Genomic DNA, 13016 nt, shown 5'->3' with positions numbered 1-13016 from the left:
CTAGTGCAAGAGGTCCCGGGGGTCCAGCGAGCGGAAGGGGCTGGGCCGGTGGGAGGAGCGCAAGGCGGGGGTCGGGGGGTGGCGCTTCGCGAAGGGACCGAAGTACTCCGCGGCGAAGGTGACCACGTCCGCGGGCTGGCGCAGCAGCAGGAAGAGCAGGAAGTCCGAGATGAGCGCCTGGGCCTCGGGGTGCTGCCGCAGATAGCTGCTGTGGCTGAGACGGAGCTCCTCCTGGCGGGGACCGAGCCTGAGCGGGACCCGGGACCCCGCGCCCCGGGAGCACCTCTCCGCCGCGCCCTCGGCTCCAAGAAGGGCCTCCCAACCGTCCAGGTGTGCCTCTCAAGCAGGCACAAAGAGGCATCGGTAATGGTGGAATTCATGCTCAGGGGGGAATGAGGACCCCAGGCTGGCTGCAGCCTCTCCTCACCTTCCGGTCCACGAACCTCGAGTAGAGCTCCATATCCTCCTCCCACACCAGAGGCTTCTTCTCAAATACCGGGCGAGGCTCAATCTCATCTGGGTGTGGAGGGAGGAAGGCGGCACTCTCTCACGCCAGAACCTTCCCCAGATACAGGGGGATGCCCAAGAATACTCAAATTGCAGTCCCAGGTGGAGCCCCGGGTTCTGCTCAGGTGGCCAGAGTTGCTGGAAGGGGGTCCTTGCAAAGTGATCCTCCCCTAATTGCCTTGGAGTCAGGGGCTGGAGGGCAAAACTTCTCCGCCTCCACTCAGTCCAGCCTCTGCACCCCGGAAGGTCCCTGGTTTCCCCACCTCTCCTTCATGAAGTCTCCACTAGCCAGCGGCTTCACTCACCCTTCTCCCTCAAGATAGGCATCTGGGTGATCACGCAGTATCCGGGGGAACCCACCTGGATTCTCTTGGCCAGGTGCCTGGAATACAACGCAGGTGTGAGAGTGGGAATCTTCGTAGACCAGACCACCCCCCTGACAGCGGTCCTGGGGGCCTCCCTTGGCTGCTGCTTCCCCAACACCACTTATCTCTGAGTTCTAGGGTCATGTTCATTCCTAGGTCCTTAGATAACTGCTCCACTTTTCAAACTAGGTCTTGCCTGTGCCCTTGGAGATGTGTGCACTAAAAAACTAACAAGGGGTGCCTGGGTGGCTCAGTGGGTTAAGCCTCTCTGCCTTGGGCTCAGGTCATGATCTCAGGGTCCTGGGATCGAGCCCTGCATCCGGCTCTGTGCTCAGCAGGGAGCCTGCTTCCCCTCTCTTTCTGCCTGCCTCTCTGCCTACTTGTGATCTCTCTCTCTGTGTCAAATAAATAAAAATAAAATCTTAAAAGAAAAAGGGTCTTTTTCTTTTCACAAGCCTCCTGCTATGTGACCCCCCCAAATTGAAACAAATAAGGAAAGCTAATGATGTTCCGATTATTTGTTTTCCTAGTGTAATGATTCTATCAATACCTCTTTGGAAATGTTAAGAAACAAATTCTCCCTCCCCCTCCTCAATTTTCTCATGACTTCGCGCCTGTGCTGGGCTGGTGACAGCTTGGCAATATGCCAGGATGTCCCCCTCTCCCCCCAACGCACATTGATTCTACCCAATGTCGTTGTTCAGACCTTGGTGCTTTTTGGTGTTATACCCAGCGGTGGCAGCTGCCTTAGCTACCATGCCTTGGGCCTTGTGAGGTCAGCATTGACTTTCTCAGCCATTCAGGGCTCCTTGGTGAGGTTTGCATCAGGGAAAGCGTACCCATAGGGCACAGATTGGACATGGTACGAATCAGGAGTAAATGTGTGAATGATGTGGAAAAGAGTGAATGATGTGGATAAAGCAAGGGGCCATCTTCCTGGTGGTGTCCCCAGAGACAGTAGTCTTCCTTGGACCCATGCTGGCCTCTAGGATCCAGCTCCCAGGCTTGTGCTCCACACTGCCCCCTAACCCCTACTGTCCGTAGCTCACCCATCCGACAGCAGGTAGAACTGGCAGGAATTGGGGATGCCTTTCCCTGAGTGCACCGTCTGCTCCACGATGAACACCTCTACCTGCTGGCGGCCCACCTGGATCTTCTGGAAGCCCAGATCTTGCTGGCAGCAGCCAAGATAAGAGGGAGGGAGGTAAGGCAGATGCCCACCAGCATCTCTCCCAAATCTCACCCTGGCCCTTTTCTCCATCTTGCTGCTTCATTCCTTGTTTATCAGTGACAAACAACCCTTGGCTGTCCAGGCCCTCAGCCATCACAGGATTTGGCTCACACCCCCAAGTTAAGTGGGGGTCCCCTTACAGAAAGCCAGTTCCATGCTGCTCTCGCCCCACGCTCCCTTCCTAATCTTGATGACCAAATTCTCCTGGTTGACAGATTCAGTTACAGGGATGAGATCAACCAACAGGTGTGAGCCTGAGGAGGTGGGGGCTGGGTGCGTGGGGGGGCTCTTTGAGGGAGGGGTCCGCAATGCTCTGAGGAAGGGGGCTAGATTGAGATCTGTGGCCCCTGCTGCTTCAGGCAGGCCGCCCTATTGTCATTAGAATTTAAAACGCCAAGGGGCGCCTGGGTGGCTCAGTGGGTTAAAGCCTCTGCTTTAGACTCAGGTCATGATCGCAGGGTCCTGGGATGGAGGGAGCCTGCTTCCTTCTCTCTCTGCCTGCCTCTCTGCCTACTTGTGATCTCTATCTGTCAAATAAATAAATAAATAAAATCTTTTAAAAAATAAATAAAACGCCAGGAGCAGCTACGGCACGGGCTGAAAGGGGCTAATGTAGGACCTGTGTTTCAGAGAAGGTGGGGGAAGTGACACGGGCCTGTTTGTATCAAATACATTGCCGTTTGTCACGTTTGTGACAGAAAAGACTGGAATGTCATTTACAAAGTTGGTCAAATCAGCCCCCAAAATGTGTGCTTAGAAGCATAGCTTTAAAATCTCCCATGGCAGAAAGTCCTAGGTATGTCGATCATGAAGTTTTAGCCACAAGAAGAGAAAAAGAAAAAAAAAAAAAAAAAAGAAGGAACCCTTCAGGTCTGAGACATAATAAAAATGCAGTTGGAAATGGGGCATTTTCTGATGTTAAAAAAAATATGGCTTTTAAAAGCAGCCCTCCACTATGTTTGTTTTTCCTGGACTGACTTCTGGGCAAGAAGCATTGCTTCTCAACTGCTCCCCGCTTTGGTTCCTCTTTTTCACGCCACCTGCCCCCGACGTGATCTTCGAACACATGAAGACTTGCTTTTTCCTGCCCTTGGACGTCCCACCAGCAGGGTCCCAGCCCACCGGCTCCTCCAACCCTGAAGCTGTCTTTTCCCATGCTTCCGCGACCTCTCTGCCTCTCCTGGCTTTCACCGAGGCCAAGTCCCCCACCCAGGGAGAGCCCTCACGTAAGTGGAGTAGCAGAGTTTGCCCTCCGTGTCCAAGGCCAGGAAACGGGCGTTGTTGGGCACCGTCTGCCGCCAGGCCATCACCCTCAGCAACACCAGGTTGGCAGCCTCGGAGATGAAGCCCATGGTTGAGCTCCCCGGGATAAAAGTCACTTCGGTCTTGACTTCCTGTTCAGGAAAAGTCTGGGTCAGGGACTTCCATCTGGGAAGAGGTGGGGAGGATGGGAAAGCCAGGTATTGGGCTCAGATAGGGTCCTTGCTGAGTCTTCATGCCCGGCTCCCGTCCTAACACAATCTGGCCCCTGCTCTTGGCTTTGAAGAGGATGTAGGGAACGGCCCCTACCTGTCTCTCACCCTTACCTCCCCCTCCTTGACACTTCTGGTCATGGTCAGCTGGTCATCCTGCTTCACCAAAGTCATCTTCCTCTCCATGGGGAGGACGCGGAACTAAGGGCCAGAGCAGGGAGGGGAGAAGCAGGAGCCGGCCTGGGTCCCGAGTGAACATGAACGGCACCCCACAGGTTGCCTTGCCCCGTTCTCCTTTAGAAATGAGAAAACTGAGGGAAATTTGGATTGAAAATCTTCGCTTTGTAGCGAAGTTCAAGACCAGAAGGCATATGATGGTATAATAGAAAGTTAAAAAGCAAATGCCCTTCAGAACATGGGTTTTAAAAGAGGGGAATGGTTTCTGTGGGAAAGTTCTTAGGCATGAGTGCTTTCCAGTGTGTAAAACTGGTCCTGTTCTAGAAGTTAATGAAGTGGCTGCCGCTGGGTGTGGGAGGCACAGAGCAGAAGAATTTGGAGGTGAGGGGGTGACGGGCCCTTGGTAAAGGCCAGGCTCTGGGAAAGACTGGCCCGAATGGTCCTCAGGGAGCTACTGGGCTCTCAGTCTGGGGCGGACTGGACCCAGGGTTCGCGTATTAGAAGGTCATGAGATGTAACCTGTTGCCCCCCATGGATTGGTTTCCAAGTGTGATGGGGATTACAGGGTAACTTGGAGAGATCTGGGGGTGACATCCCACTGAGTCCCCCCATTCTTCTCTCCCTCCCTCCCGGGGTCTCTATTCTTTCACCCTGGTTTGGGGTCTAGGCTTGGGGTCCCAGGAGGTACCTTGATGAACTCCTGACTATGTTGCTCCATGACATGCAGTTCCCATGAGAGGTAGCCTGGGGCAGGAGGGGAAGGCTGCCATCACTACGACCTCATCCCAGGTGACAGGCTGGGAGACCGCGGGGCGGGAGGGTGGGGGCCCAGGCTGGAGGACGCAGGGGGACTGTGACTGCAGGACAACTAAGAGGTGCTCTTGTCGTAAGTCTGCAGCTGTGATTAACGTCCCTGTCACTCCCACCTCCTACACACCCTCCTGGCCACCTTCTGGTCCCAAGGTGAAGTCCAGGGTGGGTCCTGAGTGAAGGTCGTAGGAATGGGGGTGGAGTGGGGAGGGAGGAAGGACAGAGGTGAAGCCTCAGGCAGCAACAAGTCTACCCAGGAGGGAGTTTCCGCAGAGCATCTTGTCCATGAAGCCACGGCTAAAGGCGTGCACGAAGATGCAGTGTGACATCACGCCAAATTCGTCTTTTCTTTTCCGTCTCTGCACCTCAATGGTCAGCTCTCCCTGAGGCTCCCCCGTGTCCGAGACCATGGCCAGAGTCTCAGAGAACAGCAGCATCTGCAGCTCCTCTTGCTCTGGGGGTGGGGGTGGGGTTCCCATGGGCACAGATAAAGCCCCAGCTCCTGGGTCTCAACTCTCAGACCCTCCCCCCTGCAGAGCCCCACCATCTCCACCCGCCCCTTCCTCATCTCCTGGGTCCCAGACAGCTCCTGCTTCCCCTCCATTAGCATGTACAACAGACAGCAGGTGAAGACCCCGCCACCATCCTGAGTCCTCATGTCCTTGGGGTCTTCTCTCGACAATTATCAACAAAGAGGGGCACCTGGTGGCTCAGTGGGTTAAGCCTCTGCCTTTGGCTCAGGTCATGATCTCAGGATCCTGGGATGGAGCCCCATGTCGGGCTCTCTGCTCAGTGGGGAGTCTACTTTTCCCTCTCCTTCTGTGTTCTCTCTCAAATAAATAAATAAGTAAACCTTTTATTTTATTAATTTTTTAAAAGATTTATTTATTTATTATTTTAGAGAGAGAGTGGGAGAAAGCCTGAGCCCAGGAGCTGGGTGGGGAGGAGCAGAGGGAGAAAGAGAGAGAGAATCTCAAGCAGACTCCCTGGCTGAGCAGGGAGCCTGACATGGGGCTCCATCTCAGGACTCTGAGATCATAACCTGAGCTGAAAGCAAGAGTCAGAGGTTTAACTGACTGAACCACCCAGGTGCTCCAAATAAATAAATATTTACAAACAATTATTGGGGCACCCGGGTGGCTCAGTCAGTTAAGCATCTGCCTTCAGCTCAAGTCAAGATCCCAGGGTTCTGGGATGGAGCCCATGTCAGGCTGCCTGCTCAGTGGGGAGCCTGCTTCTCCCTCTCCCCCCTGCTCATGCTCTCTCTCTCTCTCTAAAATAAATAAAATCTTAAGAAAACACACACAAAAAATCAAAACAAAACAAAACAAAAAAAACCTTTCTGTGTTAAAAAAAATAAATCAATAACCCTTGAACCCTTTCTGAGTCCCAGGGGAATCAAGGCTGAGAGAGACAGTGCCAGGTCTGGGCCTTCTCTCTTCCCTCCTCTCCACACCTGTGCTCCCACCGCCCCCACTGTCCAGGCTCACCGAGGGTGCTGAGGAAGTGGATGGCTTCAGCATTGGCCTTTGGGTCTGGCAGACTCTCTTCAGCTGAGGGCTGGTGGTCCTTGGCTTTGGGGACTAGGGAGGGAGGAGAGGCTGAGATAGAAATCTTGGGGGAGGGACAGGGGTGGGACACGAGTCCCCAAAGCAGAATCCCCAAGGCCACCTCAAGGAGGATGGTGGGGGAGAAGAGGAGAAGATGCCTCTTCAATTTCCAGTAACAACAGCCCTCTTCCCACCTGTGGATTGAAGTTTAGAGGACATGCCGCCTTCTGCTACCCAGGCTGCGTCCAGCTGTCTCCATGGCAACCGGAAGCCAGCTACCGCCTCTTAAAGGGCCATCAACACATCTCACAAAACACCCAGACATTGGACACAATGGTAGGAACTGTGGGCTTTGGAACTCAGGCCATGCCTGAAGCATTGTCCTGCAGAGGGAACATTTAACATGGCAGAGGGATGATGTGGGCCATTAGAATCGCGTTAGGGAGTGCCTGGCTGGCTCAGTTGGAGGAGCATGTGACTCTTGATCTCGGGATCATGAGTTCAATACCCATGTTGGGTATAGAGATGACTAAAAAAAAAATAATAATAATAGTAAAAAAAAAAATGAATGACCTTGGAAGCTGTGGCCCTGAGTCAGACATGAGCTCACACGCGTAGAACCCACTTAGATACCCTGTGAATAGTGCCCTATGTGAGAATGATGGTGATAGCAATGACAGTCACAGCAAACCCTTAAGCCATGCTTACCGTAGACCTGGCACTGTTCTGGAGGGCTGGACACAGGTGATGTCATTCAATATTCAGACCAACCCTCCGAGCAGGTCCTTTTTCCCCTGCACTTTATGACTGAGAAACCTGAGGCACTGAGAGGTTAAATGTCTTTCCAAGGTCACGGGTTTGAGCTGCCTGGGTCCACTTATATGCGGGTGTTTTTCAGTAAATATGGTACAGTAATGTAAATATGTTTTCTCTTCCTAATGTTTTCTTTTGCCTTCTTCTTCTTAAAGATTTTATTTATTTATTTAGATGGGGGGTAGTGGCAGGAGGAGAGGGGGAGAGAGAGAGAATCTCAAGCAGACACGGGGCTCTATTCCACCACCCTGAGATCATGACCTGAGCCGAAATCAAGAGTGCGATGCTTAATCGACTGAGCCACTCAGGCAGCCTTTCTCCTTATGACTTCTTAATAACATTTTCTCTCACTTACTTTATTGGAAGAATGCCGTATATAATAATAGAATGTACAAAATGTGTGTCAATCAACATTTTATGTTATCTGTAAGACTTTGGGTCAATAGTAGGCTATTAGTAGTTAAGTTTGGAGAGAGTCAAAGTTATATTTGGTTTTTCTTTCTTTTTTTTTTTTTTTTTTTTTTTTTTTTTTTTTTAAAGATTTATTTATTTGACAGATAGAGATCACAAGTAGGCAGAGAGGCAGGCAGGGAGAGAGAGAGGAGGAAGCAGGCTCCCAGCCAAGCAGAGAGCCCGATGCGGGGCTCGATCCCAGGACCCTGGGATCATGACCTGAGCTGAAGGCAGAGGATCAAGCAGACACGGGGCTCTATTCCACCACCCTGAGATCATGACCTGAGCCGAAATCAAGAGTGCGATGCTTAATCGACTGAGCCACTCAGGCAGCCTTTCTCCTTATGACTTCTTAATAACATTTTCTCTCACTTACTTTATTGGAAGAATGCCGTATATAATAATAGAATGTACAAAATGTGTGTCAATCAACATTTTATGTTATCTGTAAGACTTTGGGTCAATAGTAGGCTATTAGTAGTTAAGTTTGGAGAGAGTCAAAGTTATATTTGGTTTTTCTTTCTTTTTTAAAAAGTTTTTCCTTCTTTTTTAAACACAAATTTCGTTTTATTTTTTGAAGTTTGTTTATTTATTTAAGTAATATCCACACCCAATGTGGGCCTCTAACTCATGACCCCAAGATCAAGTCACATGCTCCTCCCACTGAACCAGCCAGGTGCCCCATGCCCAGATTTTCAACCGTGTCCGAAAGGGCGGGGCAGTGTTGGTGGGCCCAGCCGCCATGTTGTTCAAGAGGCAACCGTAATTGGCAGAGCCATGACTCAAGCCAGTCTGGCTCCTAGAGAGAATTTGAAGAAAAATGAAGCAGCAAATAGACAATACGTTGAATCCAAACAAGTGCCACAGAACAGGTAGTGATTGGTGACAAAGAAGAAAACTGAGTTATGATAGGACTCAGACCCCAGGCTGTGGCCAATCTGGTCCCCACCTTGTAAGTGTCTGAGTCTGCATCATAGTGGCTACAAAAAGGGGCTCATCCTGAAAGAATCACACACATAAATCTTCTCCGAAACCTCCATCACCAAAGGAATTGCCCACCCACCCCCGGCCCCCACCATAGCCCTCAGGAAGGTAATCTTCCAATGTCTTCTCATTAGGTAATTACCAACTTCGGGAAGATTTAGAATTATGTGAAAGCAAAGGAAACAGTTAACAAAACCAAAAGACAACTGACAGAATGTGAGAAGATATTTGCAAACAACATATCAGATAAAGGGTTAGTATCCAAATTCTATAAAGAGTTTAGCAAACTCAACACCCAAAGAACAAATAATCCAATCAGGAAATGGGCAGAGGACATGAACAGACATTTCTGCAAAGAAGACATCCAGATGGCCAACAGACACATGAAAAAGTGCTCCACATCACTCGGCATCAGGGAAATACAAATCAAAACCACAATGAGATATCACCTCACACCAGTCAGAATGGCTAAAATTAACAAGTCAGGAAACGACAGACAGATGCTGGCGAGGATGCATAGAAAGGGGAACCCTCCTACACAATTGGTGGGATTGCAAGCTGGTGCAACCACTCTGGAAAACAGCATGGAGGTTCCTCAAAAAGTTGAAAATAGAGCTACCCTATGACCCAGCAATTGCACTACTGGGTATTTACCCTAAAGATACAAATGTAGTGATCTGAAGGGACACGTGCACCTGAATGTTTATAGTAGCAATGTCCACAATAGCCAAACTATGGAAAGAACCTAGATGTCCATCAACAGATGAATGGATAAAGAAGATGTGGTATATATACACAATGGAATACTATGCAGCCATCAAAAGAAATGAAATCTTACCATTTGCAACGATGTGGATGGAATTAGAGGGTATTATGCTTAGCGAAATAAGTCAATTGGAGAAAGACAACTATCATATGATCTCCCTGATATGAGGACGTGGAGATGCAACGTGGGGGGTTTGGGGTGTAGGAAAAGAATAAATGAAACAAGATGGGATCAGGAGGGAGACAAACCATAAGAGACTCTTAATGTCACAAAAAAAACTGAGGGGGGCCGGGGGGAGGGGGGAGGGAGAGGGTGGTGGGGTTATGGACATTGGGGAGGGTATGTGCTATGGTGAGTGCTATGAAGTGTATAAACCTGGTGAGTCACAGAACTGTACCCCTGCTGCTAATAATACATTATATGCTTATAAAAAATTTTTAAAAATAGACTAAAAAAAGAGAATTATGTGTAGAATTGCTGGAGACAATTGAACAATGTTAATTTTTGTGTGTGTCATATTGTGCCTCTTTGGTATTTCAAGTCCTTTAAAATAATTTGGCATAGAAGGATGCTTAAAAGATAAGTCTTGAGGGGCACTTGGGTGGCTCAGTCAATTAAGTGTTTGACTTCAGCTGAGGTCATGATCTTAGGGTCCCAGGATCGAGCCCCACATTGGGCTCCCTGCTCACCGGGGAGCCTGCTTCTCCCTCTCTCTCTGTCCCTCCCCCTTTGCTAATACTCTTGCATACTCTCCCTCTTTCATATGAATAAATAAAAAATCTTAAAAAAAATAAAAAAAGAGAAGTCTTGAGATTCTAATTTACATCAGGCAGTTGAATGGCACCTGGCTGGGTCAGTCATAGAGGGTGGGACTCTTGACCTTGGTGGTTGTGGGTTCAAGCCCCACATTGCGTATAGAGAGTACTTAAAAAAAAATCTTATTTTTAAAAAGATTTATTTATTTATTTATTTGACAGACAGAGATCACAAGTAGGCAGAGAGGCAGGCAGAGAGAGAGGGAGGAGAAAGCAGGCTTCCCGCTGAGCAGAGAGCCTGATGCAGGGCTCGATCCCTGGACCCTGGGATCATGACCTGAGCCGAAGGCAGAGGCTTTAACCCACTGAGCCACCCAGGCGCCCCAAACAAAAAAATCTTTAAAAAATAAATCATGACCTGAGCTGAAGGCAGAGGCTTTAACCCACTGAGTCACCCAGGCACCCCAAGAGGACCAATTATTAATCAAAGTCCCCTTAAAAGTTATTATTAACATTTACTGGATTTATGATGAAAATAGGACTGATAAGTTGAACTTGAAAGCTTTAAAATGCTTATGTTTTTAAAATTTGCAATTTAAGAAACTGAGTATTAGTTTTTTAAATTTTATTTTTTACTAGTAATTTTTTTTGGTAAGCTCTACCCACAATGTGGGGCTTGAACTCATGACCTCAAGATCAAGAGTCTCATGCCCTAACCGACTGAGCCAGGCAGGTGCCCCTAATTTTAATTGCTCACAATGACTTTAGGAGGTAGTCTGTTAGTTCCTCAAAAAGTTGAATGTGGAGTTACTATATGACTCAGCAATTCCACTCCTAGGTCTATACCCAAGAGAACTGAATACATCTGTTGGCACAAAAACCCGTACACAGATGTTCATAGCACCATTATTCATGACAGCCAAAAAGTGGAAAGAACCCACCTGTCTGTCAACTGACTAACGGATAAACAAAATATGGTGTATATACACACAATGCAATATTATTCAACCATAAGACGAGTAAAGTATGCACAGGTGCTGGAACACGAGCCTTGAGAACAGCCTGAGCAAGAGGAGCTGGTCACGAAAGACCACGTACCGTCTGACGCCATGTTTGTGATTTGTATAAACCTGTGGGGACAGAAAGCACATCAGTGGTTGTCTGGTGTGGGTCCGCAGAGGCAGGGAGTGACATCCAATGGGCACTGGCATTCTTTTGGGGATGAATGAAAATGTTCTAAAGTTAGATCATGAGGCCCCTGGGTGGCGCAGTAGATTAAGTGACTGACTCGTGGCTCAGGTTAATGCTCTCAGGTTCATGGGATGAAGCCCCATGTGGGGTATCTGGATCAGCCCAGAGTCTGCTTGGGTTTCTCTCTCTCTCTCTTCCTCTGGCCCTCCTTCCCCACCCCCACATGCGTGCTCTCTCTCTCTCTCTCAAATCAATCAATAAATCTTTAAAAAAAATTAAATTAGATTGTGATGCTCACAAAACAGTGCATATACTAAAAATCACTGAATTGTACACTTTAAAAGGATGAATTTGGTGTTACGTCCATGATAGATCAATAGAGTTGTTAATAAAACGAGATTTAAATAAGGTCTACAAAAGCAAACCCTGTTGCTTTCATACGTAAATGACATAAAGTTGGAAAAAATATTTTTGCTTATTAGGACAAAGTTGGAAAAAAAGAAGCCAGTTATGGTCTAGATGCTCTTGAAGGGGTGCCCATGTAGTTCTCTCCCTACTGTGCACCCCCCTCCTGGCCTGAAGGCAGATTTGTTCTCCAAGCCCTTTACCGTTTAGAGGTTCCCTCCTCCCCCCTCCCCTCTCCTTGGTCAGGCCCCTGAAGCTGCACAGAGCTCCCACCAGTCTGTCCACAACTTTTTCATCCCCCTCCCGCCCGGCCATTTCTTCCCATTTGTGCTAGCCGTTTCCTGCTAGCAGAGAAAGAAATATGACAAAGTGGTTCACAGAAGGATCAACATTCAGTTTGTTCGTCTGATTTTTAAACGTCTGGAAAAGTTCTGCCACAGACCCTTGTTACCGTCCCCCCACCACTTAGCGCCTCCTAGTGGAGGTTCCCCAGTGGAGGGACGCTCTGTAGCAGGTTGACCTATTAGTTGTGCAGCAGTGTTGGGCAGGTTGGCCTCTCTGAATCTATGACAGGAACAGCCTGTATCTTCCGAGTCACGGGGATCGGCATCTAAGGAACCACAGCCACTAACGTGGAGAGGGGCTCACTGTGCCCAGCTCTGCAGGTATCAACTCACTAGGTCCTCACCATCAGCTTCCGCGGCCTGGCTGGCCACACCCTCAGTGGATGCAGGAGAGACAGAGGCATAGGAAGGTTAAGTAACTTGCCTAAGTTCACCCAGTTAATAAATGGAAAGCGTGGGGGCACCTGGATGGCTCAGTTGGTTAAGTGTCTGCCTTTGGCTCAGGTCATGATCCCACGGTCCTGGGATGGAGCTGCTGGGTCTGGCTCCCTGCTCAGTAGGGAGTCTGCTTCTCCCTCTCCTTTTGTGGCTCGCCCCGGCTCGTGTTAATTGAGTGTTAATTTCTTAATTTCTCTCTTTTTAAAAAAAATATTTTATTTAGTTATTTGACAGAGAGAGAGGTCACAAGTAGGCAGAGAGGCAGGCAGAGAGAGAGGGAGAAACAGGCACCCCACTGAGCAGAGAGCCGGATGCGGGGCTCGATCCCAGGACCCTGAGACCATGACCCGAGCCAAAGGCAGAGGCTTAAACCACTGAGCCACTCAGGCGCCCCTTAATTTCTCTCTTTAATAAATAAATAAAATCTTTTAAAAAATGGAAGTATGGACCTCAGCCAAGATGGGCTCTCTTCAGAATCCATGTTCTCAGTTTGTCCTATAGTCCTTGAGGGACTGGCCCTATGTTTATTAGTAACAGTGCGGGAGGGGGCGGGGGGCTCTCCACTGAACAGCACTGTGCATCTCACTTAGTTCTCCCAGTTGTTCCAGAACAAGGCTCAGTGACATGAGATGCCTGTCTGGCATCACCAACAGTCAACCAGAGGTAGAACCTATGTTCCTATCCAGACCTGTCCCTCTCCAAGTCCTCTCCCTGCCACCCTGTCCCACCTTATTATCTGTCTACCTGCCTATCTA

At 49.1% G+C, this 13016-nt stretch overlaps 1 protein-coding gene across 1 annotated transcript; it reads right to left on the bottom strand.

The window, feature by feature from the left end:
* On the bottom strand, nucleotides 1-6331 carry LOC123950296 (ciliogenesis associated TTC17 interacting protein). The gene is made up of 10 exons (XM_046018038.1): nucleotides 6307-6331; nucleotides 6053-6145; nucleotides 4816-5016; nucleotides 4441-4496; nucleotides 3690-3776; nucleotides 3330-3497; nucleotides 1922-2046; nucleotides 813-889; nucleotides 428-516; nucleotides 1-231 (listed from the first exon to the last, which is right to left on the bottom strand). The coding sequence occupies exons 1-10, from the start codon at nucleotides 6329-6331 to the stop codon at nucleotides 1-3; spliced, it is 1152 nt and encodes a 383-aa protein (XP_045873994.1).
* Nucleotides 6332-13016: the final 6685 nt, after the last annotated feature.

Source organism: Meles meles, chromosome 9, assembly GCF_922984935.1.
Source record: "Meles meles chromosome 9, mMelMel3.1 paternal haplotype, whole genome shotgun sequence".
Classification (NCBI taxonomy): domain Eukaryota; kingdom Metazoa; phylum Chordata; class Mammalia; order Carnivora; family Mustelidae; genus Meles; species Meles meles.
The sequence above is the reverse complement of the archived record's forward strand: the minus strand, read 5'-3'. Positions and strand labels throughout refer to the sequence as shown.